The sequence below is a fragment of the Balaenoptera physalus genome (assembly GCF_965194825.1).
Source record: "Balaenoptera physalus genome assembly, chromosome: 3".
Classification (NCBI taxonomy): Eukaryota; Metazoa; Chordata; class Mammalia; order Artiodactyla; family Balaenopteridae; genus Balaenoptera; species Balaenoptera physalus.
Genome location: NC_138890.1, coordinates 12,528,588 through 12,555,955, shown reverse-complemented (window position 1 = coordinate 12,555,955; position 27,368 = coordinate 12,528,588). Strand labels below are relative to the sequence as shown.

Sequence of the window (27,368 nt, the reverse complement as noted above, 5' to 3'; positions counted from 1 at the left end):
AAACTGGGGACCCACATGGCAGCAATGACCGTCCGGGGTGCTGCCAAGTCTCCTGCCGGCAGAAGGAACTGAGGCCACAGCCGCAGGGAGTACCTGGTTTATTTCTGACACAGGTGCACCTCAGGACTGCGGCGGACTCGGGGCGGGGGGTGGTGCTGGGGGCAGGGCTAGAACTCCACCTTGCAGGCGGGGAAGGCCTCGTCCTGCATGGACACAGTGCTGTTGCTGCCCAGCACCGTGATGCCCAGCGCCTGGTGCCGGGCGTGCGTCTCCTCATACCACTCGTGCATCGCCACCGAATCGAAGGTGGGGATCAGGGTCACCTGTGGGTGGGACAGATGGACCAACGGTGAGGGGGAGTGCCCTCTGCCCTCCCAGCCCAGCCCCAAGGCATCTGAGGCCCCTCTTCTCTGACCGCGTTTGTCTCCGCCTCCATCACCTCTGGCCTGGATGCCTGCAGCCGGCGGCCAGCCTGTCCCCGAAGTCCCTCCTCCTTCCCATGGCACCCGAAGGACCCTTTCACAACCCAGGAGACCGGACCACTCTTCTGCGAATTCTTCTCCATGCTTCCCGCCCACCCCCACCGCTGCCATCGCCCCCTCTTCTCTTGCCCAGGCCTCCCTCCAGCTCCCTGAATACACTAAGCTTGCTCCCGCCACTGGCCTTCGCCCACGCTGTGCCCTCTGCCCGGGATGCTCCCTCCCAGCTGCTCCATAAGCTGCGTGCAAGGCTGGGTGTCAGCACACTCACAGGCTGAGTGGGCGGCCAGGTATCTGGAGGCTCCTTCTATCCAAATTCACCTCACCCTTCAAGGTTCTATTTCAAGGCTTCCCATGGGGACAACCCCAGCCCTCAGGGTCAATTCTCAACGTCCTTAGCTGTGTAGACACCACACATCTCACCTATTCCTCCTGGCTGATTCTCATAACATTAGGGAGGTTCAGTGCCAGGGGTCAGGCGAGGTGATCAAACCAGCCCCACCCTGCGACCTCACCCAGGTTTGCTGCAGACAAAGAAGTGGCTGTAAGAGGAACAGAGTCCCGAGAGCTGGGTGGGACTCCTGCATTTGACCTCATTGCCGCATGGCCTTGGGGACATGGCTTAGTCTCTCTGAGCCCCACTCCCTCCTTGGATGCTGGTGAAGGTCACACCAACCTCACAGGACAGAGGACAGTGTGGGTTCAGCAGGAAGACACCGGGAAGCGCTGGCCCTGCCCAGTGCCAACAGCTTGGGCAATGTCCCAGTGACATTTGCTGTCATTGGGACTGTCTCACACCCAGGTCGTCACGCACCTGGAGGTCACGGTCCCACTGCTGCTTGCCAGCCAGAAGTGCATCCAAGACAGCCCGCATGCCCTCTTCCTTGTGCTGGTCCTGGCCACTGATGACGTAGCAGAGCGCACGCACCCTCCGGAAGAACTCCTTGTCCACCAGGCGGGCACTGCCCCCGCTGGGCAAGTAGGCCAGGTCAAGGTAGACGGGGGAGCTCGGCGCGGCCAGTGACCCTCCTGGCCGACTGCCAGCTGACCCTGTGGGTAAGAGGGATGGGGTCAGTCGTGAGCTCTCGGGACAGGGAGGGGCCGAGACCCAGGGCCCGGGACAAGGCTCCCAGCTCCACCTGCACCTCTCTGAGTGGCTCCCTCCCTGGCAGGAAGGCTGATCTCCGTTTTATGGTTGACAAGCTCTCCCTGGCTTGTCCTGCAAATACCCCAGCCAACCCCTCAGTGCCTGGACACTCCCTGGCCAGTCCCTGGACACAGACATCCCCAGGGCCTGAGGGAGGGGGCAGCCAGGGAGGGCTCCCTGGAAGAGGGGGTTTTACAGCTTGAGTTCCTAAAGCAGCAGTACCTGGAATTCTCAGCAGCATCCACCTGTTTAATTATTCAAGGGGAGCCAATCGGGCATTTATCAAACTCTCCTGGGCACCGCACCCTGGGGACACGGCAGTGACCAAAACAAACAAAAATCCCTGCCCTCAAGGTTGACAGGGAGCCAGAGTGGGTGTAGGAAGGAGAGCTGAGAGAGGGTGACGCAGGCTGGGCAGCCTGGATGGAGCTGGGGCAGCTGCTCTCAGGGCCTTGTCCATGCCCTGAACCCAAAGCCTGTGCAAGGGGGCCAAGGCCACCATTCCTGGGCCAGTGAACTCATCAACTGATTGAGGACGTAGCCAGGTCTTGGGCACAGGAAGCCTGCCAGGTGTTTGGTGTCTTAAGATCATAAACGTTGTCCAGACCAGGGTGTGGGCCCAGAGGGCTGCTGGGGCATTTGCAGAATGAATGAAACCCCCAGCTTTGGGCAAGTAGCGCCCCTCACTCATAACTGGGGACAGTGGTGTCGAGGACCCTGAGTGGTGCCCCAGGAAGGGAGAGCCACCGTGGCTGTGGAAGGCGAGAGGGGGACAGGAGCAGCAGAGGCAGAACAGCAAAGCGAAGACAAAGGGAATGTGCGCAGAAGCCATGGGGCAGGAGGACAGGGGTAGAGCAGGGACCGGCAAGCTATGGCCTGTGGGCCAAATATGGCAACTGCCTGCTTCTGGAAATACAGTTTTACTAGAACACCCACTGAGTACTTACTGAGCTGTTTTTGTGCTACAACACCTAGCTGAGTGAGTAGCTAGCTGAGTAGCTGAGAGAGAGACCATCTGTCCTACAAAGCTGAAAATGCTTACCCTCTGGCCCTTTAAGACAGGCTTTGCTGACACTAATGTCGATGGCTGGTTTATCAGAAGCAGTGGGAGCAGGAGACCTTGAGTGGCCAAGACTGTGGCCTTTGGAAAGAGGCCAAATGCCCAGGAAGAGAAGGTCTCAGATGATCTCCAGCCTCTGGGTGCCAGCCTTGTCCATGGGCCCTAGGGGCCACCCTCTCTCTCTCCCTGCCACTATGCTGGGAACCCCTGACCTGCCAAAGGTCACAAGGGCCCATCAGATGCCTCTCTTGGAATCTGCCCAGGAAAGACAGGAAGTGGTGGCTCAGGGGGGCGCTGAGGCTAGAAGACAATCAAGAGACGATGGTGGCCAGGAGCTGAGGACAAGCCACATGGGGAGAGAAGCTGGAGATGCCTGTCAGCTCCCGGAGGGCAGGACCACCCCAGGCAGCTAGAATAGGGCTCAGTCCAGAGCAAGCGTTCAGTGAACGTGACCTGGAGTTATTATGACTGTCATCGTTGTCGCTGCTTTCTCACCAGCCCTCCCTCGGTAATTCTAGACCTGCTCTGACTGATGCAGTGGCCACCAAGCACTGGAACGTGGTGTGAGCCAAGGCATGCTGGGAGTGCAAAACACGCACCAGGCTCCCAAGATGTAGTGTGGAAAGAGAAAAGGGAACTATCTACTAATATTTTATATTGATTACATGCTGAAAATCATTTTGATATAGTAGTATGCAGGAAAGAAAGAACACAGCAGGATTCTGGGACGATGGTACAGTAGGAAGCTCCAAGAATCTGCTCCCCATCTAGACAGTTGTGCTGGCAGCCCCTCAGCATAAGTTTGAAGCAACTTACATGGGACTTAAAGGACTGTAAATTTTTTCTTCTTCTTTTCTTCCACCTTCATTTTTTTTCTTTTTCCCCTTTCGGGAGACGAACATTTAAGCACTAGGACACTCAAAAGCAACTACTATACAGGGGAATTTAGAAGGCAACCACAGATGCCCAACAAAAGGTACAGGATCAGAAAAGACATGAGAACACCCTAAGTTTACACCACAGACTGATCCCCAGCACAGAGACAGCCCACAATAATCAAACAAAGGAAAGAGCCACAGCAAACCCTGGGAAAGGGGAAATTTTGGATCTCAAGTTATCACATTATTAGATTCAAATGTACAGTTTTCAACAAAAAAAAATCACAAGGTACATAAACAGGAAAGTATGGCCCAGTGAAAGGAAAAATATTTAACAGAAACCACCCTTAAGAGAGACCAAATGGTGGACTCACCAGACAAAGACTTAAAAAACTGCCCTAAAGATACTCAAAGAACTAAAGGAAGATGTGGAAAACGCCAAGAAGACAATGTATGGAAAAAATACAAATATCAATAAGGAGATAGAAAACATAAGAGTAAATGAAAAGAAATTCTGGAGCTGGAAAGTACAATAAATGAAATGAAGAATTCACTAGAAAGATTCCACTCAAGGTTTGAACAAGCAGAAGAATCAGTGGTCTTGATGACAGGGCAATGGAAATTATTGAGTCTGAGGAACACAAAGAAAAATAATTGAAGAAAGTGAACAGAGCCTAAGGGACCTATGGGATACTATCAAGAGGACCAACATACACATTATGGGAGTCTCAGAAGAAAAAAGAGAAAGAAAGGGGTAGAAAGATTATTTCAAGAAATAATGGCCAAAATCTTCTTATATTTAATGAAAGACATGAACATAAACATCTAAGAAACTCCACGAACCCCAAATAGGATAAATTCAAATAGAACCAGACTGAGACACATGATAATCAAACTGTTCAAAGATAAAGACAAAGAGAATCTTTTTGTGGGAAAGAAGTGATAAAGGGGACGTTTATAGGTATAAACACTTTTATTAATATCTCAGATCAACAGCCTAACTTTACAACTTAAGGAACTGAAAAAAGAAGAACAAAAGTAAATCTAGCAGAAGGAAGGAAATAATAAAGATTAGAGCAAAGATTTTAATAGAGAGTAGAAAAACAACACAGACGATCAGCAAACCCAAAAGTTGGTTCTTTGAAAAGATTAACAAAATTGACAAATCTTTAGTTAGATTGACTAAGAAAGAAAAAGAGAGAAAAGAGCAAGAGAGAAGGGGCAAGGGAACAGGGAGCGGCCGGCGGACGGGAGGCGGCGGCAGGTGCCCATTGTCCGGGGGGAGCTCCGCACCTCCCCGCGCCCTTCACCTACTCCAGGCGCACACGGCCCAACGGGCCAGGGCGGGCAGGGGTCTCCTGGAGGCCATGCGCCCGGAACCGCCCACGGGGCTTGGGTGGGGCGCGGGGTCACGCTCCCGGCTCCTTCCACTCCCGCTGTGAGCTGGCTGCCGGCGAGGGCGCTGGGTGAGGGGAGCGGCGCCCGGCGCTGGGGCGCGCGGGGGCGGGGAGGGGGGCCGGAGGCAGCGGGGGAGGGGCTCGGGCCACCATGGACGACAAGGCGTTCACCAAGGAGCTGGACCAGTGGGTCGAGCAGCTGAACGAGTGTAAACAACTTAACGAGAACCAGGCTAAGGAAACGTTAACAAAAGAATCAAATGTGCAAGAGGTCCGTTGTCCTGTTACCGTCTGTGGAGATGTGCATGGTCAATTCCATGATCTTATGGAACTCTTTAGAATCGGTGGGAAATGACCAGATACAAACTATTCATGGGTGACTATCTAGACAGAGGTTATTATTCTGTGGAGACTCTGACTCTTCTTGTGGCATTAAAGGTGCGTTATCCAGAACATATTAGAATATTGAGAGGAAACCACAAAAGCTGACAAATTACCCAAGTATATGGCTTTTATGATGAATGTCTGTGAAAGTATGGAAATGCCAATGTTTGGAAATACTTTACAGACCTGTTTGATTATCTGCCACTTACAGCTTTAGTAGATGGACAGATATCCTGCCTCCATGGTGTCCTCTCCCCATCCATAGATACACTAGATCATATAAGAGCCCTGGATCGTTTACAAGAAGTTCCACATGAGGGCCCAATGCGTGATCCGTTATGGTCAGATCCAGATGATCGTGGTGGGTGGGGTATTTCACCACGCGGTGCTGGCTACACATTTGGACAAGATATTTCTGAAACATTTAACCATGCCAGTAGTCTCACTGGTTTCTCGTGCTCACCAACTTGTAATGGAGGGATACAATTGGTGTCACGATTAGAATGTGGTTACCATTTTCAGTGCACCCAATTACTGTTATCATTGTGGGAACCAGGCTGCTATCATGGAATTAGATGACACTTTGAAGTATTCCTTCCTTCAGTTTGACCCAGCACCTCGTCATGGAGAGCCTCATGTGACCCGGTGCACCCCAGACTACTTTCTGTAAATTCCTCCTGGGAAAACCTGCCTTTGTATGTGAAAGTATACCTGGCTTTTAAAATATATATATATTTAAAAACAAAACAAAAAAAAGCAACAGTAATCTATGTGTTTCTGTAACAAATTGGGATCTGTCTTGGCATTAAACCATATCATGGACCAAACTGTGTCATACTAATGATGAGCATTTAGTACAACTTGAGACTGAAATTAGTTCAACACTATGTTCTAGATCGGTCGGTCTTAACAGTTTGCCTGCTGTATTTGTAGTAACCATTTTCCTTGGGACTGTTCAAGCAAAAAAGGTAACTAACTCCATCTCCTTTTGCACTTACTTGAAGATTTTAGTTAGAGTGTTTAACTGGCATGGATTAATGGGGTTGGATTTTTATTTTTAAGAAAAATTCATAAAGCTAAGTTCCACTTAATTCATTACTGTTTATTTTATTGAAATGTATAATTAACTGAAAAATTCTTGGGAGTACGTTGTCATAACATGTAAAGAGATTTCCCTTCATTTAAACTAAATTACTATTTTATGTTGATCTGCATATTTCTGTGTATTTGTCATGACAGTGCTTGCATTCTATTTGGTGTACTGAGCAAATAAACTTTCCATTTTAAACAAACAAACAAACAAACAAAAAAAAAGAAAAAGAGAGAAGACTCAAATTAGTAAGATCAGAAATGAAAGTGGGGATGTTACTACCAATCCTACAGAAATAAAAAGCATTATGAGAGTACTATGAACAATTATACACTAACAAACTGGATCACTTAGAAGAGACGTACAAATTCCTAGAAACACAAAACCTACCAAGACTGACTCACAAAGAAATAGAAAATCTGAATAGACTTATAAATAGTAAGGAGACTGGATCAGTAATCAAAACCTCCAGGGCTTCACTGGGTTTCTACCAAACATTTAAAGAAGAATCATTAGAAAGGAAAAAGTAAAGTTATCTCTGTTCACAGATGATATAATGTTATGTGTAGAAAATCCTAAAGATTCCACACACAAAAAAGAAACCTGTTAGAACTAATAGATGAACTCAGAAAATAGCTGGATACAATATTAACGCACAAAAAACAACTGCATTTCTATACGCTAACAGTGAACAATTCAACAAGGAAATTAAGAAAACAATTCCATTTACAATAGCATAAAAAGAATGAGATACTTAGGAATCAACTTAAAAAGGAGGTAAAATATTTGTACACGAAAACTACAAAACACTACTGAAAGAAACTAAAGAGAACATAAATTAATGGAAAGATATCCCATGTTCATGGATTGGAAGACTTAATATTGTTAGGATGCCACCACTACCCAAAGTGATCTACAGATTCAATGCAATTCCTATCAAAATCCCAGTGATTTTTTTTTCAGACATAGAAAAAATACATTCTAAAATTCATATGGAAGCTCATTGGGATCCCAAGTAGCCAAGGAAACCTTGAAAAAGAAGAACAAAGTTGGAGGACTCACATTTCCTGATTTCTAAAATTACTACAAAGCTATAGTAATCAAGGCAATGTGGTACTAGTATCAAGACAGACATATAGATCAATGGAATAGAATAGAGAGCCCAGAAATAAACTGTCACATATATGGTCAAATGATTTGTGACAAGGGTGCCAAGAACATTCAATGGGGAAAGGACAGTCTTTTCAGCAAATGGCCCTGGGAAACTGGATATCAACATGCAAAAGAATGAAGCTCAATGCTTATTTAGTGCCATATCCAAAAATTAACTCAAAATTAACTCAAAAAGCAAAATATAAGAGTTAAAACTATAAAATTCTTAAAAGAAAACATAAGGCAAAAGCTTCATGACACTGGATTTGGCAATGACACCAAAAGCACAGGCAACAAAAGAATAAATAGACACACTCAACTTTATGAAAATCAACAAAATTTGTGCATCAAAGGACACTATCAACAGAGTAACAAGGCAAGCCACAGAATGGGAGAAAATATTTACAAATCATTATCTGATAAGGGATTAATATCCAGAATATATAGAGAACTATCACAACTTAACCACAAAAAGACAAACAATGTGACTCAAAAATGGGCAAAGGGCTTCCCTGGTGGCGCAGTGGTTGGGAATCTGCCTGCCAATGCAGGGGACACAGGTTCGAGCCCTGGTCTGGGAAGATCCCACATGCCACGGAGCAACTAAGCCCGTGAGCCACAACTACTGAGCCTGCGCGTCTGGAGCCTGTGCTCCTCAACGAGAGAGGCCGCGACAGTGAGAGGCCCGCGCACCGCGATGAAGAGTGGCCCCCGCTCACCACAGCTGGAGGGAGCCCTCGCACAGAAACGAGGACCCAATACAGCCAAAAGTAAATAAATAAATAAATAAATAAATAAATTTATTAAAAAAAAAATGGGCAAAGGACATTTCTAAAAAGATATACAAATGTCCAACAAGCACATGAAAAGGTGCTCAACATCACTAATCATTAGTGAAATGCACATCAAAACCACAGTGAGATACCACCTCACACCCATTAGGATGGTTACTATCAAAAAGCCATAAAATAACAAGTGATGGCAAGGATGTGGAGAAAGTGGAACCCTTGTGCACTGTTGGTGGAACGTAAAATGGTACGGCCACTGTGGAAAACAGTATGGCAGTTCCTCAAGAAATTAAAAATAGAATCACCATAAGATCCAGCAATCCCACTTCTGAGTACATACACCAAATCTGAAAGCAAGGGTCTCAAAAAGGTATTTGTACATCCAGGTTCATAGCAGCATTAATCACAATAGCCAAAAGGTGGAAGCAAATCAAGTATCCATCAATGGATGAATGGATAAACAATATGTGGTCCATCCATATGATGGAATACTATTCAGTCTTAAAAAAGGAAGCTCTGTCACACGCTACAACATGAATAAAGCATGAGGACAATATGCCAAGTAAAAGAAGCCAGTTACAAAAAACCCCGAATACTATATGTTTCCCCTTATATGATGTCCCTAGAATAGTAAATTCAGAGACACAAAGTAGAATGGTAGTTGCCATGGGCTGAGGACAGGGAGGAATGGGGAGTTAGTGTTTAATGGGGACAGAGTTTCAGTTCCACAAGATGAAAGAAGTTCTGGAGATGGATGGTGGTGATAGTTGTACAACAATATGAATGTACTTAATGCTATTGAACTGTGCACTTAGAAATAGCTTAAGGTAGTCAATTTTAGCACAATTTTTAAGAATTGAAAAAAAAAAAAAAAAAAGCACAGCAAGCCCAAGACTGCTATCCTTAGAAAGCTGACAGGTTGGCCCTTGGCTGCCTTCTGGGAACTTGGATTTCAGAAGGGTTCCCACCATTTCCAAAATTCCAGACTCCCCAGGAAGGGGTGAGCAAGTGTACAGCATAAACTACATTGCTGTACAAGCAGTGTAGCCATGGTGAGCCACTCTTCTTATCATTTGGGAAATGGTGGGAACCCTTCCAAATATATATATAAAATTTGATCATTCTCAGATGTATTTGGTCTTTATCCACAGTTCCTGCCTCACACCTCCTAAAACCCTTGGAATTTTCTGATCAGTAAGTGCAATGGGAGCATCTTTTGTTACAATACTTGGTTTCTTGTCCTCAGTTCCTGAAACCACTTCAGGGCCATAAAAGTGAAATGAGTGTCTGTTATTCAAAACAAGCCCTTTCCAACACAAGGTTTCTGCTAATGAAGGTGACTTTGGATCCCACCCCAGGGTGGGGGCTGGTTGCCAGGAGAACCAATCATATGATTAAGAGGTTGAAACTTTCAGTCTTGCCCTTTGATTTTGGGGGAGGGGAGAGGGGCTTGAGGTTGAATCAATGGCCATTGGCCAATAATTTAGTCAACCACAACTATGTAATGAAGCCTCCATAAAAGCCCCAAAGGACAGCTTTTTGGCCCTTTTTCAGAGAGCTTCCACATCAGGGAACCAGAGTGCTTCTACGTGCCACTGTGTGGGGCCCCAAGCTCCCTGAGGACATCAGAGCCCTTGTTTCGGGCCTCGTCCTATGTATCTCTTCAACTGATTGTTGATTTGTATCCTTTAACAGTGTTTTATATGTAATAAATTGGTAATCCACGGAGTAAATGGGTTTTTCCTGAGTTCTGTAAGCTGCACTAGCAAATTAACCAAACCCAAGGAGGGGGTCATGGGAACCTCTGATTTATAGCTAGTCAGTGAGAAGCACAGGTAACAAACTCGACTTGCAATTGGCATCCTGAGTTGCAGGAGGTCATCAGAACCCCCAGTTTGCAGCCAGTTGGTCAGAAGCACAGGTAGAAACCTGGGCTTGTGACTGACGTGTGAAGTGGAGGGTGGTCTTGTGGGACAGAGCCCTTTACCTGTGGTATGTGATTCTATCTCTGGGTAGAGAGTGTCAGAATTGATTTGAATTCCTGGACACCCTGCTGGCATCCAAGAATTGCTTGTTGGTGTGGGGAAACCTACACACAGACACACACACAGTGGAATTGGGTCCAGGAACCCTTTTCGGTTGGTGTCAGGAGTGGGATTTGCTAGAATGACCCTGGCTCACAGAAACATGTGTTTTTTAAAGAGAAAGGATAAAAGGGTGGGGAATGAGCAAACGCTGATCCCCAGATAGCTACCTAGTCACCCACAGTATGAAACTGCAGCTGCACTGTGACCAGTTACTAAAGGTAAAAGTTACCAATGGAATGTAGAAATGGTAGTAGATGCAACACCCAAGGAGTTGGCTCGCTGGATATATAAGGAAATGCAAAATAATAAGCAAGCAGCATGCTGAATACACAGCTTCCTGGTTATTGTTATCTCTATTAGCCAAAATGAAAGTTTAAAAAAGTGCTCGTTCGGGTCTTCATGTTGAACCAAGTTCAGATTTGGGTAGATCTGAGGTTTGGCCATTAGCCTCAAAGCCGCTCAGAGAGGGAAAAATTATGCAGGGGCAACAGGAAATACCTCTAAGGTCTCTGGTCACCAAGAAGGTAGTTAATGTAGGGGGAGGGCAAAACCAAGAAACAACTAAAAGCAGGGGATAGAGTGTAAAGAAACCGACTCACTTTGTAGACTGGTATCATCAGTTTCCTGAAGAACCTTTAGCAAAACGGATCGTGGGAGTAACCAGTTTAGGGGCTGTGTCTTTGGTTTTGAAGGCTGCAGAGCAGAAGAGCACATCTGGGTTGATGCAGGACCCGAAACTCACTACTGAACAATCACAGAGTGTTCCAGACACACAGGAGGTTATTCCCGAAGGAATAACCAGCCTGGTTGACTGGATAAACGCCACTGAAACGTGTGTTTATCCTGAGAAGGGGGGACTGCCCAACTCACCCCATAAATGCCAAGTGGGACACCCCAGATGAAGCAGCTGAGATGCTTCCTATGCAAGCCATGTGGGATTAGCTTTATAACTGGGACATTCACCCACTGAATATGCCTGTTACCCAGGTTTTGGTAAATGCTGTGATTAACGGGACCCTTGTTGCATGGGCACCCCATGGAACTTTACTGCTACAAAACTGAACAACAGTTCAAGAAGCCTTATCAGATCTGCTGTCTCAGCTTCCCTGATGACACCAAGAACATTAGAGTAATTAAGAAAATGGGGAGAGACAAAGGGGAGAGTCAAGGGACTTGACCGAGTGGAGTGGTAATCTTCAGATGGCTGCTGAAATGTAGAATGAATAAAGCAGACACTGACAGAGTTGAAACAGGTGAAACCGAGCAGGACCCTGTGGGGCTCCTGGGGACGGAAGCCTTTCTCTGTCCCCCGTTCCTTGTTTGTAGGGAACAGACTCCAGCCTCCATGACCTGCCCTGAGTCCCAAAGGGCAGATTCAAACAGTTGCTAATCAGGGAAGGGAGGGGATGCAGAGACAAGGGAGGAGCCGCCAAGAAACAATAGTGCAGTCTTGGGGCAGGGTCCTGGTTCCACCTCAAGAGATGCACATAACAATATCTTTGAGCTCTTTACAGAGCTAAAACCTCCAACAAATGGAAGATGTCAGCATTATTCATTCCAGAGAACAGCATCTGAGGCCAGATGAAAGGAACCAGAGAAGCTCATCAAGAGATTACCTGAGACCGGATTAAAGGAGTACAGGCCCCGCACACACCTTAATCTTATCAACCCCACCCTTGAACCACTGCTATAAAACTCCTCACCAAATCCCCCCTGGGTTGGGGGACACAGTTTTTCAGGGGCATGAGCCCACTGTGCCCCCCTTTGCCTGGCAAAGCAATAAAGTTGTTCTTTTTTTTTTAAAGCTATTCTTTTCTACTTCACCCAAAACTCTCCCTGCAAGATTCGAGGTGGCACTGGTTCACAGAAGCCGAGTTTTCGGCAACAGATGCAGCACTACCAGAGATTGGGTGGACCAGTGCGGCCCCCAACGTTTTGTTAAAGGGCCCCAAACAAGTCCACTATTTACTCTAGTTTGGAGGAATTTCGAAAGCCAGGGGGCAAAGATTACAAGGAGAAACCTGACCAGGAACCCCCTGAGGGTGAGGATTAGGAAGACTAATCAAGATAAAGACTGAAGCAGAGGCCAGGATCTTCTGGCTCCACCCCCGGGGTGGGGACCCAAGGCCATCTGCACAGGCGTGGAGAAAAACGGCCAGGAGAGGGAGGAGACTTTCCCAGGATTCCTAGATACAGGAGCCCAAAGCACTGTGATTCCAACACCTGTTGGTGAAGTCTTAGCGTGGGGGGCGGGGGGGCTAAGGTTAGACTGGGAGGAACTGGAGATGCAAACGTTGATGGGATTAAGGTGAACATTGGCATGAAAACTGGGGTGAGTGAACAGACTTTGTGTGAGGTGGTCACATCTCCTTTACCTGACTGTATTACTGGGATGGAGATTATGGCCGACTGGGGATTGCCTCCCCTACTTAATATTGTAAAGCAGAGGCCTGTAAGTCCGCCCTCCGGCCAGTTTTAATTGGCGACGCCAGATGGGAGCTGCTAGAACTGCCCGAGCACACACAGGTGGCTAACACAGAGTGATCTAGAACGCCTGGTGGACAAAAAGAGACAACCACTTTAATTCATGATATGCTAGAAGCTGGAGTGTGGGTACCCACGAATTCACTGTACCGTAGCCTTGTGTGGCCTGGGGAAAAGAAGGATGGTTCATGGAGACTAACTGTAGACTATCGAGACTTAAACTAAGTTGTACCACCCATCGGCTCAGCCGTTCCGGACACACAGAAAATGCAAGGAGGCTGCTACTCAGTGAGTGACCGCGTAAATGCTTTCTTCCCTGTCTCGATCTCAGAAAAGAGCCAGCAGCAGTTGGCCTTCACATGGGAAGGATCCCAATTTACCTTTCTTGTGCTGCAACAGGGGTATCTGAACTCACTGGCTTACTGTTGTGATTTGGTCAGTAGGGACGCGGACTTGATGCGGGTCGCCAGTGTAATCATACACTATACTCATGGCGTTATGGTGATAGCGGAAACCATAGGGCAGGCTAGGACTGATCTGAGTGCAATGGTGACGCACATGACCAACTGGGGTGGGTTAGTAAATCCAGCACTGGTCCCCAGGCCTGCCCGAACAGTCAAATTCTTAGGAAGAACCTGGGCAGGGGCCACCTGGGATATTCCACAAGAGACTAAAAATAAACTGCTGTCACTGTCCTCCCCAGGACCAAACAAGAAGCCCAGCGTTTGGTTGGTTGATTTGGATTTTCATCTGGGAATGTTGCTCCCATCTGTAAGACTACCCGAAAGAAAGCTCTGAGCTGGGGACCCGAACGAGAGCAGGTTGTGTCTGAATTACAAACGGTGGCAGCCCTCTCAACTTGGCCTTTGGGCTCTGCTGACCCCCGACTCAGATATGATTTGGCAAGTGTCTGCCATACTCTGTATACTCTGCAGACTGGAGCTTCTGGCAGAAGCCCACGAGCACCTCCCAGCAGTGACCACTGGGATTTTGGACCAGAAAATTCCGAGATGCTGCCGTCCATACACAGTATTTGAGAGACCATTAGTAGCCTGCGATTGGGCATTAACTGAGGTCACCTAGATTGCTGATGGACATAAAATAATCATGAAACCTGAGATGCCCATAATGTCTTGGGTGATGTTGGAGAAACACTCCAATGAACGCAGTGCCCAGAAGTGTTCCATAATAAAAAGAGAAATGGTTCATCCGAGAGCACGCTGCCAGGGGAATGCAGGGAGGCACCCACTGGATCATGAGCACGTAGCCTCTTTTCCTCTAGGACCGACTTTGGAGCCACCTGAGGAGCTGCTGGAACCGACCGGCACGTGGCCTTGCCCTGTGGACGGCTCTCAACTGAACCACAAAGCGCGGTTGCTTTATGGATGGCAGTTTCAAGATGAATGGATAGTAACCTGCTTGGAAAGCGGCTGCATTAAGACCAGGGGATGGCGAGACTCTGATTGGAGGCAGCGAGAACAAATCGGCTCAGTGGGCTGAATTGCAAGCTGTTTTCCTAGCAGTGGTGGAAGAATTGAGCAATGGTAAAAGCCCCTATGTTTGGGTTTTTACTCCTGGGCCGCAGCCCATGGCGTGGCTGTGTGGTCGGGCAGATGGGCAATGGAAACCTGGACTATTAAAGGGGTGCCTGCATGGGGCGCGGCCTTATGGAAATCACTCTGGGAATTTAAGGGGCGTGTTAAAGTAGGACATGTCAATGCCCACCAGAAGAACCCCTTCCAGGTTTGGAAGGTCACTGAACCACCAAGTGAACGTTTTGGGAGGGCGGTCCATGAATGAGTCGGCATGGGGAGAGGGCTGCAGCAATGCAGGGCCCCACACATGGCCGGCAAGTGGATTACACTGGACCGAAGCCAGTAGCCCTGGGGCGGGGGGCTATCAATGAGCCCTAACGGGAACAGACACCCTGCACTGGGTTTGCATACCTGATGGTAGATGCAAATGCTCAAAATACTGTAAGATTGGAACAGAAAATACTGTAACAATTTGAGCCACTGAGTTACATTTCTTCGGACCAAGGGGTGCACTTTACAGCCCATACTGTCCAACAGTGGCAAGAGATTTCACACCAGATGTGTTGCGTATCATCCTCAGAGTAATGGTTTAATAGAAAATTGGAATGGGCGGCTGAAGCATTTGCTGTCTAAAACCAGGGGAGATACAGGCTTGAGAGGCTGGCTTACACACCGTCACGAGCATGTGCTCACACTCAACATGAGCGGGGCTGAGGGCCGGTCCCCACTGGATAGATTCCTCCACTTTTCCGGGGGTGTGGGCAAGTCGGGGTGGGGGAAGATGCTGATGCGACTGTATCATTCTTCCCCGCATCAGAGCAACTTATTTTTTTCTTCTCCTACTCGATGCAGTGGTCCCAGAACCAGGGATGCAACTGTGGGGGCCAGAAGCAGGGATGATTCCTAAACAAGAAACTGTTAACTCTACCTTTAAACCTTTATGTCAGAATTCCTAAGGGCCTGATGGGCCCGGAATGTGCCTTCAACCCCTCTGGCAAAGTTGGTGCTGACAGTGAATGCTGCTGTGCTGCCTAGCGGTTTCAAGAACCCACTAGTTCTGTACCTGTGTAACCCTACTCTATGTGAGCGGCAGTGGACGGGGCAGGGGAGACACCTGCCAGCCTAGTTTCCTGGCAGCAATCTGGACCAGCACGGTGGCCAAACTAACGTCCCTTCCAAGAGTGGAAAAGTGTGGGTAAAGGTAAATGACAAATGGAGAAGAAAAATAACAGCTGAGGGTAAAGGGATGAATAAGTGGGTTATGCAATGAGGGAAATCCAACATTTTATTAGCACCTGGAGAGAGCCTCAGAGCAAGAGAATAATATAATCTCTTAGCAGAAGCATACCAGATGCCCAGCAGGCTGAAGCTAGTTTGCTGAGATCAGCCCTGATTTTGGGACCCGACAAGATTGAACAGCAGCCTGCACACCTGAATGGCACTGCTCTGGAAAGACGTTCTGGTCCTGAGATATATTAATGAACAGAACCAACTGTTAAAAGATTAAATGAAATTCTAGCGATGCGCCTGTATCTTCTGACTCCTATTTTTCGGGCTACATCTACTACAAAGGATAACATTTGGGAACTGCTTCCTACTGGGACTTCAAACTGTGTGATGTATAGCTCCCAGCAGACTGATCTATGTCATCACTGTGTAATTATAGATCTTGACAATCAATTGCTTAGAAAGGTCCCTGGTTATGATGGACAAAATAAAATGGCAGCATGCCCAACATGGGAGGGTGTGCTGTGCACAAGCACACGTCACCCTGTTTCTGTGGATGGAAAACGATTCATCAAAATAGGGAAAGACACTGGGTCCCTGATGGGATTAAAGCAGTGGGCATCACATGGTAGCTCAAGTTCCCCTGGGGTACGGCCCTACGAGAGACAAGGCAGGCCATGGGAAACCTCATGGCATACTCAAACTAAATTAAATTACATCTAGGTGTGCTTACCATGCATCTAAGCCTAGTCTGGGGGACCCAAAATTTTGGGGTGCAAAACATGCACCCTATCTGCACCCAGGCCATTAGTACACAATGGCAACAACGTCTCTGGTGGATTCAACAACACTGACCCACAAGCCAGAAACAGCCTTAGGGTAAATAGGTGCTAGCAGGTATCCTAGGACAAGTGGAATTTGTTTTTAAGGAGGAGTGGCATTCAGAGGAAAAAGGTTAATTAGAATAGGCAGACTAGGGGGAGTTCTCCTCCAGGTGGAAGGCGAAGGATGGGAGCCAGCCTGGAAAGAGAATGAGGTTTTAGCAAAGTGGGTCAGGCAGACTCTGCCAATAATGCTGGATATGCTAGAACTAGCACTGGGAAGAGCCGTGCACCCCGATCCAACAAGGCCTCTTGACTATTTAAATACATATGCAGGCTGAAGTGCCCGGGGCAGTGGCCCTCAATCCTAGCTGCTGAGGCTCAGGGGCGAACACACCTATCGGAATATTACGGCCCTCCAAGCTTATGGAAGTTCTCTGGGGACATTTATAATTTACACAGATGCACCCTGACTGATCACACCTCCAGTAAAGCTAGAAATAAAATATACCCCGCAGCACAGTTAGTTGGGATAGGAATATTCTAAATACAACTCATGTCCTCCCCATAGGAGGGAGGTGGGCCCTGCGATACAACACACAATGGAAATCAGACTCAGTATAAGCTTGTGAACTTGTCCCTGGTTACCTTGGAATCCGGAGCTAACTGAATCGTGGCCAATGGTCACGACCTCTGTCCTTAATACCATCTGGTATACGGGTAAAGGCAGATTCTGTTGGGAAGGCAAAGTGAACATGTCTGTAGCTCTTACTGATTTGTTCTGTAATGAAAATGAATCATACAGTAACCATATTTCGATACGGTGTAACCTTGTCGTTGGTAAGATTCAACTACCTCATGTAAATGAGTCTTAGGGTAACACTGATATTGATGATGATGTATTGAGAGCCTGAGTTAAAGCCTCCTCAGGAGGTAATACCTGTGGAAAATGACTGGCCTGAGGAGGAGCAGGATCTAGCTAATCACCAGCTGATTTCTGTGCTGAATAGTTCTGCACAAATTGATCGTAAGGTACAAGTAGCAAATGACGTTTCTCTAAATCGATCCCGGGACTTCCTTGGTGGCGCAGTGGTTAAGAATCCGCCTGCCAATGCAGGGGACACAGGTTCGAGCCCTGGTCCGGGAAGATCCCACACGCCGTGAAGCAACTACGCCCGTGCGTCACAACTACTGAGCCTGCACTCTAGAGCCCGCGCGCCACAACTACTGAGCCCGCGCGCCACAACTACTGAGCCCACGTGCTGCAACTACTGAAGCCCATGCGCCTAGAGCCCATGCTCTGCAACAAGAGAAGCCACCGCAATGAGAAGCCCACGCACTGCAACGAAGAGTAGCTCCCGCTCGCCGCAACTAGAGAAAGACTCCACACAGCAACGAAGACCCAACGCAGCCAAAAATCAATCAATCCATCCATCCCTACCCCACACCGGCTTCTCCAAATGTCTGGCCTAGTTATGTCAGTACTATTGCTACATCTGGTCTAATAAATGCGACCCCAAATATAAGTGCTGTGATAGGTATGATTGCTTTGCTGTAAGGGATCTGTTCCACCAGGGGGAGGACTGCAGTATTGTGATTTATAAGAAATACATACATTTGGTCATTCTCAGATACATTTGGTCCTTCATCCACAGTTCCTGGTTCACAGCTCCCAAAACCCTTGGAATTTTCTGATCAATATGAGCAATGGGAGCATATTTTGTTATATTTGGTCTCTAGTCCTCAGTTCCAGAAAACACTTTAGGGCCAAAAAGGTGAAATGGGTGTCTTGTTATTAATAAGAAGCCCTTTTCCATCACAACCGGGTTTATGTTAATGAAGGTGACTTTGGATCCCACCCCAGGGTGGGGGCTAGTTGCCAGGAGAACCAACCTTGTGATTAGCAGGTCAGAATTTTCAGTCTTGCGCCCTGACTTCTGGGCAGGGGAGAGGGGCCTCAGGTTGAGTCAATCGCCATTGGCCAATGATTTAGTCAATCATGACTATGTAATGAAGCCTCCATAAAAGCCTCAAAAGGCAGCTTTTTGGCCCTTTTTCAGAGAGCTTCCACACCAGGGAACCAGAACGCTTTGTACTACCATGCAGGGCCCCAAGCTTCATGAGGACATAAGATCCCTTGTTTGGGACCTCGCCCTATGTATCTCTTCATCTGGTTGTTGATTTGTATCCTTTAAGAGCCTTTTATACTAAATTGGTAATCTAGTGAGTAAATGGGTTTTCCCGAGTTTTGTCAGCAGCTCTGGCAAATCAATCAAACCGAAGGAGGGGGGCATGGGAACCTCCGATTTACAACCAGTTAGTCAGAAGCACGGGTAGCAGCCTGGACTTGTGACTGGCACCTGAAGCGGAGGGCGCTCGGGGGAAGGAGCCCTTTACCTGTGGAATGTGATTCTGTCTCTGGGTAGACAGTGTCAGAATTGCGGGCAACTGTGGGACACCCGGTTGGTGTCCAAGAATTGGATCCTGGAAACCTTTCCAGCGTACGTGTGAGATAGAGGGTGCCTGCACGACCAGCCCCAGTAGAAACCCTGGGCCCTGAGTCTCTAAGGAGCTTCCCTGATCGACGGCACTTCACACGTGTCATCACAGCTTGGAGCTCAGGGAATCAAGCACATGATATGTGACTCCACTGGGAGGAGGCTTCCAGAAGCTTGTGCCTGGTTTCCCTGGGACTTCCCCCATGTCTTTTGCCTTTGCTGACCCTGCTCTGTATCTTTTTGTTGTAATAAACTCATGAGTATGACCGTACACCGAGTCCTCCTAGGCAATCATCCAACCTGGGGGTGGTCTTGGGACCCTCCACACAAATGAGTTGAATAAAATATACTATTAAAATTAATTTCACCTGTTTCTTTTTGCTTACAGTGGCTACTGGAAAATTCACCACGATGGATGTTGCTCACATTACATTTCCATTGACGGTACTGCTTGAGCACCTTGGAATTGCAAGTGCTTAGAGAGTCAGACCAGAGCTTCCATTTTATTGGAGAAACTGAGGCCCAGAGAGGGTGGTGCATATGGCTGAGACCACACAGCAAGTAGGGAACAGGAGGACTTGGGCAGGGAAAACACTGCAGGACTCCACCCCCAGGTACTTACCGGATGGACCTCGAGTGGTTGTCTTGGGGACTGAGGACTTTCTGGCCAGGGGTGCCCGACTTCCTTTGTCACTAGGCTCGCTCCGGGCGCTGAGTGGCCGACTGGCCCGGTCCCCACTGGCCAGCCCCTTGGTCTTTGCAGCGGTCACTGGAGTGGCTTTGGGGGCAGCGGTGCCACGGCTGGGGCGGGTGAGGGGCTTCCGGGTACGGCCGAGGCCCTCTCTCAGCCGGGCCTGCTCAGGAGGCAGCATCTCAGGGTCCACCATGCAGATACTAGGTGGGGTGGGCAGTGGCGGGGGTATCTTGAGCGGGTCAGGCAGTGGGTCACGGCGAGGGGCCCCAAAGCCCTCTGTGTCCTCATCCGAGTCCGCGGTGCCAGAGGCGGCAGGCAGGGGGTCCGAGTCAGACAGGGTAGGCAGGGACTCGCTGACGGACGTGGGTGGTGTCTCCTCCACCCCTGGAGCACCCGCCCGCTCCTGGGACCGGGCACTACTGTCATTGGAGCTGCCAGGGGACACAGGTGCCGGCGCCACGGGCACAGCCTTGCGGTGCTCAAACTCACAGGGTGATACCAGGCACAGGTCCACGTCATGTGGGGAGGCCGAGCGGAGCACCCGCGGGCCACAGAGTGGGAGGCTCAGCCCGGCTTCACTTGCGGCGGAAGGTGGTGGCGGTAGCACCTGCTCAAAGGACACGGACAGGGACTCGTCCACTTCTGTGGAGTGCGGGGAGCCCACCTCGGCGGGCAGCGAGGGGGTGGTCACTGTGGGGGTGGTCACTGTGGGGGACGCATCCGGCCCAGGCTCCCCACCCCGCAGCGGGCTCAGTGACAGTGGCCCGCTGCTCTCAGTTGGGCCCTGGTGGGCTCCGGCGGGTGAGGGTGTGCATGGCTCGGGGGTGCTGGTGGCCAACAGCAGCTCCAGGGTCTTCTCCTCCAAGCTGCCGCCCTCCTCCCCGGCTGGGCTCAGCCCCAATTCCAGGCTGCTCTCCTGGCTGGGCGTGGCCACCAGCGGGGGGGCCGGGGAGCCGCAGGCCTCCGTGGCGGGGCTGGCCTCTCTGCACCGGAAGCTAGGTGGGCTGCGGGGCCCATTCTCTGCTGGTGGGACACCCGGGCGGGGTGTGTTGGGTGCTCTGCGGGGCTTGGGAGCCACCTGGGCACCCGCTTTCTTGCCACTGACCACAGCGGAGGCCGCCCGCCGCACCTCCCGGGGTTGGGTCCGAGGGGCGCTCGGCTTGGGGTCCTTCTTCACCTCCCGGGAGGGTCTGGCTTCTTTCTCAGCCTTGCGAGGGGCCTCAGCCCGCAGTGGCTCCTTCTGGGCCACCCCGGGGCGCTCCTGGGCAGGCCTGGAGGGTGCTGTCGTCCGGCCCTCTCTCCTCAAACTGTCCCGGGAGCCCACGCTTTCCTTGCTCTCAGCTCGCCGAGGCCCCGCCAGGTCCTGAGGGGTCACCACAGGCTCCCGCAAGAACCCCAAGTGCTGCAGGCGGACCAGGCCATCCAGGAGGCGGGCGGGCGGCGTGCAGCCAGGGAACAGCACGCGCACCACCTTCTCGGAGGGGCCCGCGGGGTGCCACACCAGCAGGGCGCACACAGAGGCCAGCGTGTGGTCAGCGGCGGCCGAGGGCGGGTGCAGCACATACATGTCCAGCCGGCCCACGCCCATCTTCTGGAAGAGCACAGTGGGCTCGGCCGGCAGCGGCCCACGGTTCAGAGGCAGGGGGGTGATGCCCAGCCGGGCCAGGAGGCTCAGGGCCAGCTCCGCCTCATCCTCCCCGCGTACCAGCCGCGAGGCGGCGGCACGGGCATTGAGGAACACGATGCCCAGGTTGGGGGAGATCAGCCTGCGCAGCCGGTCATCCCCAGAGCCCCCGCCAGCGGCCGCCTCATCACGCTCCGCCAGCTTGCGCCGCAGCAGACTGTTGAGGCCGGGGAGGCTGTCAGCGCCCGCGTGGGTCACCAGCACGGCGTCCACCCGGTCCAGGTGCCGCACCAGCTTCCAGAAGCTTGACTTGGGGTTGGAGCCACCATTGACCAGCACGGTGAAGCCATTGACGGCGAAGAAGGCAGCATCCCCAAGGCCGCCAGGGAAGATGTAGCAGCAGGGCCGGGCGAGCCTGAGGAAGCCCACGGAGGCCGGAGGCTCGAGCAGCTCAAAGGGGGACGGCGGCTCCAGCGACTCGGCCACGTACTCCAGGAACTCACGCAGGCCCTCAGAGGCCGGCAGCTGTACTGGAGGGTTCAACTGCAGCTGGAGCACGCCCTGGAGGCCGGGCACCTCGGGTGCCAGCTGGGCCCAGTCACCAAAGGTCGGGCAGGTGATGGTGAGCTTGGGCGGGTCTGCAGGCGGGGGTGTGGAGGCCAGGAGATCCCGGATCTGTAGAGGGGGGAATGGTTAAGGGGTCACCTGGAGCCAGGCAACACCCAGCCCCTTGGGAAAACTAAGGCCCTTTGCCTGCCCTTGTCACACTCAGGACAAAAACCCAGCCTTCCCCACAGCCCAGAAGGGCCCATCACCACCTGTCCACCTCTACCCTCCCCCACCCTCTCTCACTCTCCCTGCCCCAGGGCCTTTGCACTTGCTGTTCTCAACTCCTAAAGCACAGCATCCTCCAGAGAGACCTTCTACACTCACCCACCCCCGCCACCCCTGTGTACTGGTTCTTATCAAACCAAACATGGTTTGCCAGTTTTTTGCTCATTTTGCCCCACCCAGACTAAGGGATTCAGAAGGGACCCCCATTCAGATGGGACCTAGAATGTGCGGTGCCACTTGAAGCCTCTGAGACATCTGCTGATCTACAGGCCCACACACTGTAGTGGGTCATGGGACTGGGCCCAGGAGGAGCACACGCCACCACCATTATCCCACAGAGGAGGAAGGGCGATGCTCAGGGGGACAGCAGGTCGCTGGAGCCACTCAGCCCAGTGGGGACGAGCCAGGCTTCAGAGGCAGGATGGTGAGGGGGCGGCTTACCTCTTTGTCCCCCAGGACCTGGAGGAAGTGGCGGGGTGAGAAGCCCCCTGTCTGGAGCAGCAGCTCCCCCGTCTCCTCCAGGCAGGGCCCAGCCAGCACCAGCAGCTTGTGAGAGGCAGGGTCCAGCAGAAGGTTCCGGAGCTGAGGGAGGGGGAGAGTGTTCAAGGCCCTATTCTGTGCAGTGAGATAGTCAGCACCCCTCTTTGGGGTGGTCCCCAGCCCCTAATCTATATATAACCACCCCACTCCTGTCCCCATGACGGCCTGGCCAGTACTAAACTAGAAGCCGGGATTGTAGCCTGTGGGCCTCCTGTTGGGCTCGACCCCCCTATCCCTGCTCCCAACTCCTGCTCATTCTACAAAGCCCAGCTCCAGTGCCCCCTCCTCCTGGAAGCCCTGCACACCCTTTCTGGGCTCCCCGAAGCCCACCTCTCCCTCTGGCCCAGCCCTGGTACCATGGGGAAGAGGGGTCTGTGTCTGGCTCTGTCTCCTCCAGAGCCCCTTCAGGGGGCAAAAGGGAGCATTTTTGATCAGAGGAATCAACCTGTACAAGAGTATCTAGAGGGGTGTCCCGGGGCTCTATCTTGTTCATCTTTCTCATGGGAAATTGAGAGAAGAGTGCAGATGTCCACAAGCTAGAAGTATTAAGTCAGTTCAGACAACTAGCGGAGCCCAGCCCAAGGGAACGCACAGGACGCAAACATCGGTTGGGTTCTGCCCTCCCACCTCCAGCCCTTCCATATCTCATTCTTTCCTCCCAAACTCCAGCCTTTTCTGATTCCACCCGCTCCCACCATCAGCTCTGAGAAGGGAATAAATCGAGGCTGGAGTCACTGGGGGAGGCTTCGCTGCTGCTGGGTGGCAAGAAGAGGATTTCAGGCGGCATGAAGGCAAGGACACGTGAGGTGAGGCCAGGGGATGGCGCTCGTCCCAGCAGCCCGCTCCCCCCAGGAGCCTACCCTTCCCTACCTCGTCACACAGGGACTTGTCTGATGGATTCAGGAGGACCAGCGTCTCCAGGGTGTCTCCACGGTGGTGCAGGCTCCGCTGGCCTGTGGGGGAACCGGGCCCTGTGAGTTTAGGGCTGAGCCACATGCATGGGGGTCAGCCTGTGGCAAGGTCAAACCCTGCCCCACTGTGTGATCCCAGGCGGCCATGAGCCCCTCCAGGACTCCGCTTCCCAGGACCCCCAGCCAGAGGGTCATCCAGGGATTAACAGGCATACGGCAAAGCTGCAGGTCAGGATGAGGCAAGAACAGGAAACCGCCTTGGCAGGCCTCACGCTGGAAACAGCAGTGACAACAAGGCCTCCACTGCTGGCAGGGCCCAATTCACAGCTCTCAGCCCTGCGGGGGACGCCACTGTCACCCTCATTTTATAATCAAGGAGCCTGAGCCCAGGGAGGGCCAAGGAGGGTACACCAGGAAAAGGGCTCAACATGGGCAAGGGCCCTGCGGCAGGACTGAGCTCTCTGTGTCTGAGGATCAGGAAGGGGCAGGTGGGGCTGCAGCGAGGGGCAGCAGGAGGGAGCTGAGGGCAGGGAGGCCTCATGGGCCACGGAGAGGGGAGTGGGGTTGATTCTGGGATCCGAACCCTCGTCTGTCCCCCCGAGACCAGATGTGTTTCAAACATGAAGCACCCGGCCCTGGGTCTGGAGAGGCAAGGACCCTCTACTGCTGGTTACCCTTTATCAGTTTATCACGGGCTTCTTACCATGTGCGGATATTGCCCCATTCAGGTGGGGAAATTAAGGCACAGAGAGGGGAAGTGGCTGCCAAGGCCACACAGAGCGGATGGGATTTCCAGCTCCCCCAAATGGTGAGGGTCAGGAAGCCACCCAGAACCACTAGGACAATGAGGCGACGGACACTTCCTTCCCCTCCTGCAGCGGCCTGGAGGTGACTCAACAGGCTGGCTGAGGCAGGGGGGAGCTGCAGGCGACACCCAGGCCCCGCCCAGCAGCTGCTCTGTTCACCCCGGTCACCCCAGAATCCCCAGGGAGCCACGGGACATGTGGGGCTGGCCCAGGAACCCCAACTCCCTCCTCGATCTTGCTTTCTCAGCTCCCCATCTATTGAGCATCTACTGTGTACCTGGCCCTGTGAAGGAGTCACAAGCATAAACCAGACATAGTCCCTGCCACGCCAGGCCTACACTCCACCCTCCATTCCCGCTCAGCAGCCCCTCACTTTCCAAATGTCCAGTCCCTTTGACTGGGCCCTTCCCTCCACCCTACACACCAGCCCCAGCTGCTTCTCATCCAAAAAGACCCTCCTCAGAGGTCTCCCTGTCCCCCACACCTCACTGCCTTACCTGTCAACTGGGGACAAAAACACAAGTTCTTGCCTTGTGGGTTGCTGATGACCAAAGGAAGTGAGTGCTGTCTCAGGGCCTGCCCCTGCTCTGCACTCAGTAGATCTCAGTTGTATTATTACTGTTGCTGCTTACAGCCATTCCCTGACCCCCATGCCTGGCATAGAGTTGGCACTCAAAGAACACCTGTCCACTGAATGAACCGAAGGGGAGAGCTGGGGCATGCAGGGTCCCCAGCCTCACCTTTCACAATGCTGGAAAAGGTGGCCGAGTGCCGTGACACGAAGACCTTGAGCTGCTCATCGAGGCTGCAGACGCCAGGGTCAATGTCCCATGACCGGATGCCTGGTGGGGAGAGGGGGGAAGGGAGGTAGGAAATCAGCTGGGCTTCCCAGCTCCCAGAATATTTCAATAACTAGCGGATGGCTGGCGAGGGCCGCCACAGGCCCCTCCCCTCAACCTGCCCCTGCACATGACGGCCTGGAAATTCAGAACCATCCAATGTGCCTTTGGAGCCCACCGCATCCACCCTCAAGGAACCCAAAGTGTAACTCAGGCATTTTACAGAGAAGACTCAGGACATCAGAAAGAAAGTCCCGGCCTCCTAAACAGTCATCTTGTCCCCTCTGTCATCCTCCCACCCCCACCACTGGTTTCACTGTTCCTCAGCCCTCCCAGGCACAGTTCCCATCTCTGAGCCTTAGCGTGAGCTATTCCCACTGCCCAGAGGTCCTTCTCCCCACCCTTCATGTCCTCTCAGCCCTTTGTATCCTCTGAACACTCCTGTAACCATCTGAGCTTAAAACTTGGTCCATCTCCTCACTCACTTTGGTACCCGCCCCCACAACCAGACCCTGTGAGGGCAGGCCTGAGCCTGCCCATGGTCCCCACGCTATCCCTGATGCCCTGTGGGGTCACATTCCTTAATCCTGTGAACCGAGATGTGAGCTGCCGTCCCATTTTACTGGCCACGGGCGGCAGGCCCTGCCGATCTGAGAGATGCGGGATGGATGAATGCCCTCCAATCACGGTTTGGGGTGCACCACGCCTGCCGGTCCCACCGTGCCAAGTGGCTGCAGGTAAACCTTGCAGGTGCACCTATGACTCACATCCCCAGGTGCCAAATCCCCTGAGCAGGCAGCACCCGCCCACACCCCAATTAGCAGTTCCTCATGGAGTTGCGGAAAGTAGGCCCCGGAGCTCCGGGCCCAGCCTCCCCATCCCTGCTCCTCCCTCCAGGACTTCCAGGCTGCTAAGGCCCGAGGCTTCGAGGAGGGCCCGGAGGGCGGGAAGCGGAGCCGTTGCCCATGTTGCCCAATCGCGTGGGTCCCAAAGCCTCGGCCCGTATCCCCTCCCCGGTCTGCAACACGCTCGAGGCGGAGCAGCCCAGCCCAAACCCGAACGCTGTTTCCTCTGCGGGCACCCACGGCCTCTGCCTGCGCCCTGTGCCTAACGGTAAGGGGATCGGGGCACCGGGGCCCCCGGATCCAGCCGCCCCCCGCCCCATCCCCCGGCCCTTAGGCCGAGATGCGCCGCCGCGCCCGCCTCCCCGACACCGCGTTCCCGGGCCGGCCCAACCTCGTTCAAGCTCCTCCAGCACATAGGCTAGCAGCCCGGGGCACCCGCACTCGCCGCCCACCACGAGCAGCAGTGAACTGGGCGCCTCCACCGACCCGGGCCCTGCCACCGAAACCGCCATCTTCCCGCCGGCCTGACGCTCCGAGCGCCCGCCCTGCTGTCCCCGCCCCTTAAAGGGGCCGGACCGGAAGGGCTGAAGACCCCGCCCGGAAGCCCCTCCTCGCCCGTTATCTGCCCCTTCCCGCCCATTGAGGTCGTGGGAGATGGGGGTATGGACACCTAAGGGTTGGCCTAGCCTTGTGTCTCCACTTTGGGCACCCCTCCCAAGTAACCACTGATTCATTCATTCATTCATTCACTCACTCTTTCATTCATTCTCTCATTCATTCATTCACTCAACAAGTTCTGACTGCATGCCTACTACATGCCAGTCGGAATCTCTGCCCTCTGGAAACTCACATCATATCACAGTGGGCCCAATCAGAACCAAGTCCCAGATAGTCCCAGTTCCCCAGGTCAGGGCTTAAACAGAGAAAAGAAGGGTACCTTTGAGGGCTTTGAGGGATGCATAGGAGTTTGCAAGGTGTGGGTGATGGGACAATGATATATGAGGCATAAGTTAGATCATGTGCAAAGTTTTTTTTTTTTTTTTTTTTTGGAATGTGCAAAGTTTTAAAGATAGGAAAGTACATGTGAATTTGAGACACATTCCAGAGCACTCTGGGCCTGGAACAGGGCACACTTATTCTGCATGTACTATATGCCAGGCATTTTACTCCGTTAGCTCACTGAATACATTCATAAACCTATGAAGTCGGCACTGTTATTATGGTCATTTCAGAAAAGGATGGAGAGGA

At 51.8% G+C, this 27,368-nt stretch overlaps 1 protein-coding gene and 1 pseudogene across 2 annotated transcripts; one reads left to right on the top strand and one right to left on the bottom strand.

Annotated features, from left to right (window-relative positions):
• Positions 1-81: 81 nt before the first annotated feature.
• MAP1S (microtubule associated protein 1S) lies at positions 82-26,674 on the bottom strand. The gene is made up of 7 exons (XM_082453354.1): positions 26,512-26,674; positions 25,177-25,278; positions 23,590-23,672; positions 22,621-22,761; positions 19,650-22,020; positions 1,294-1,529; positions 82-323 (listed from the first exon to the last, which is right to left on the bottom strand). The coding sequence occupies exons 1-7, from the start codon at positions 26,630-26,632 to the stop codon at positions 168-170; spliced, it is 3,210 nt and encodes a 1,069-aa protein (XP_082309480.1). The 5' UTR covers positions 26,633-26,674; the 3' UTR covers positions 82-167.
• Positions 5,085-6,044, top strand: LOC309656677 (serine/threonine-protein phosphatase 2A catalytic subunit beta isoform pseudogene; annotated as a pseudogene). Its single transcript has one exon. The product of its transcript is annotated as a serine/threonine-protein phosphatase 2A catalytic subunit beta isoform pseudogene (transcript).
• Positions 26,675-27,368: the final 694 nt, after the last annotated feature.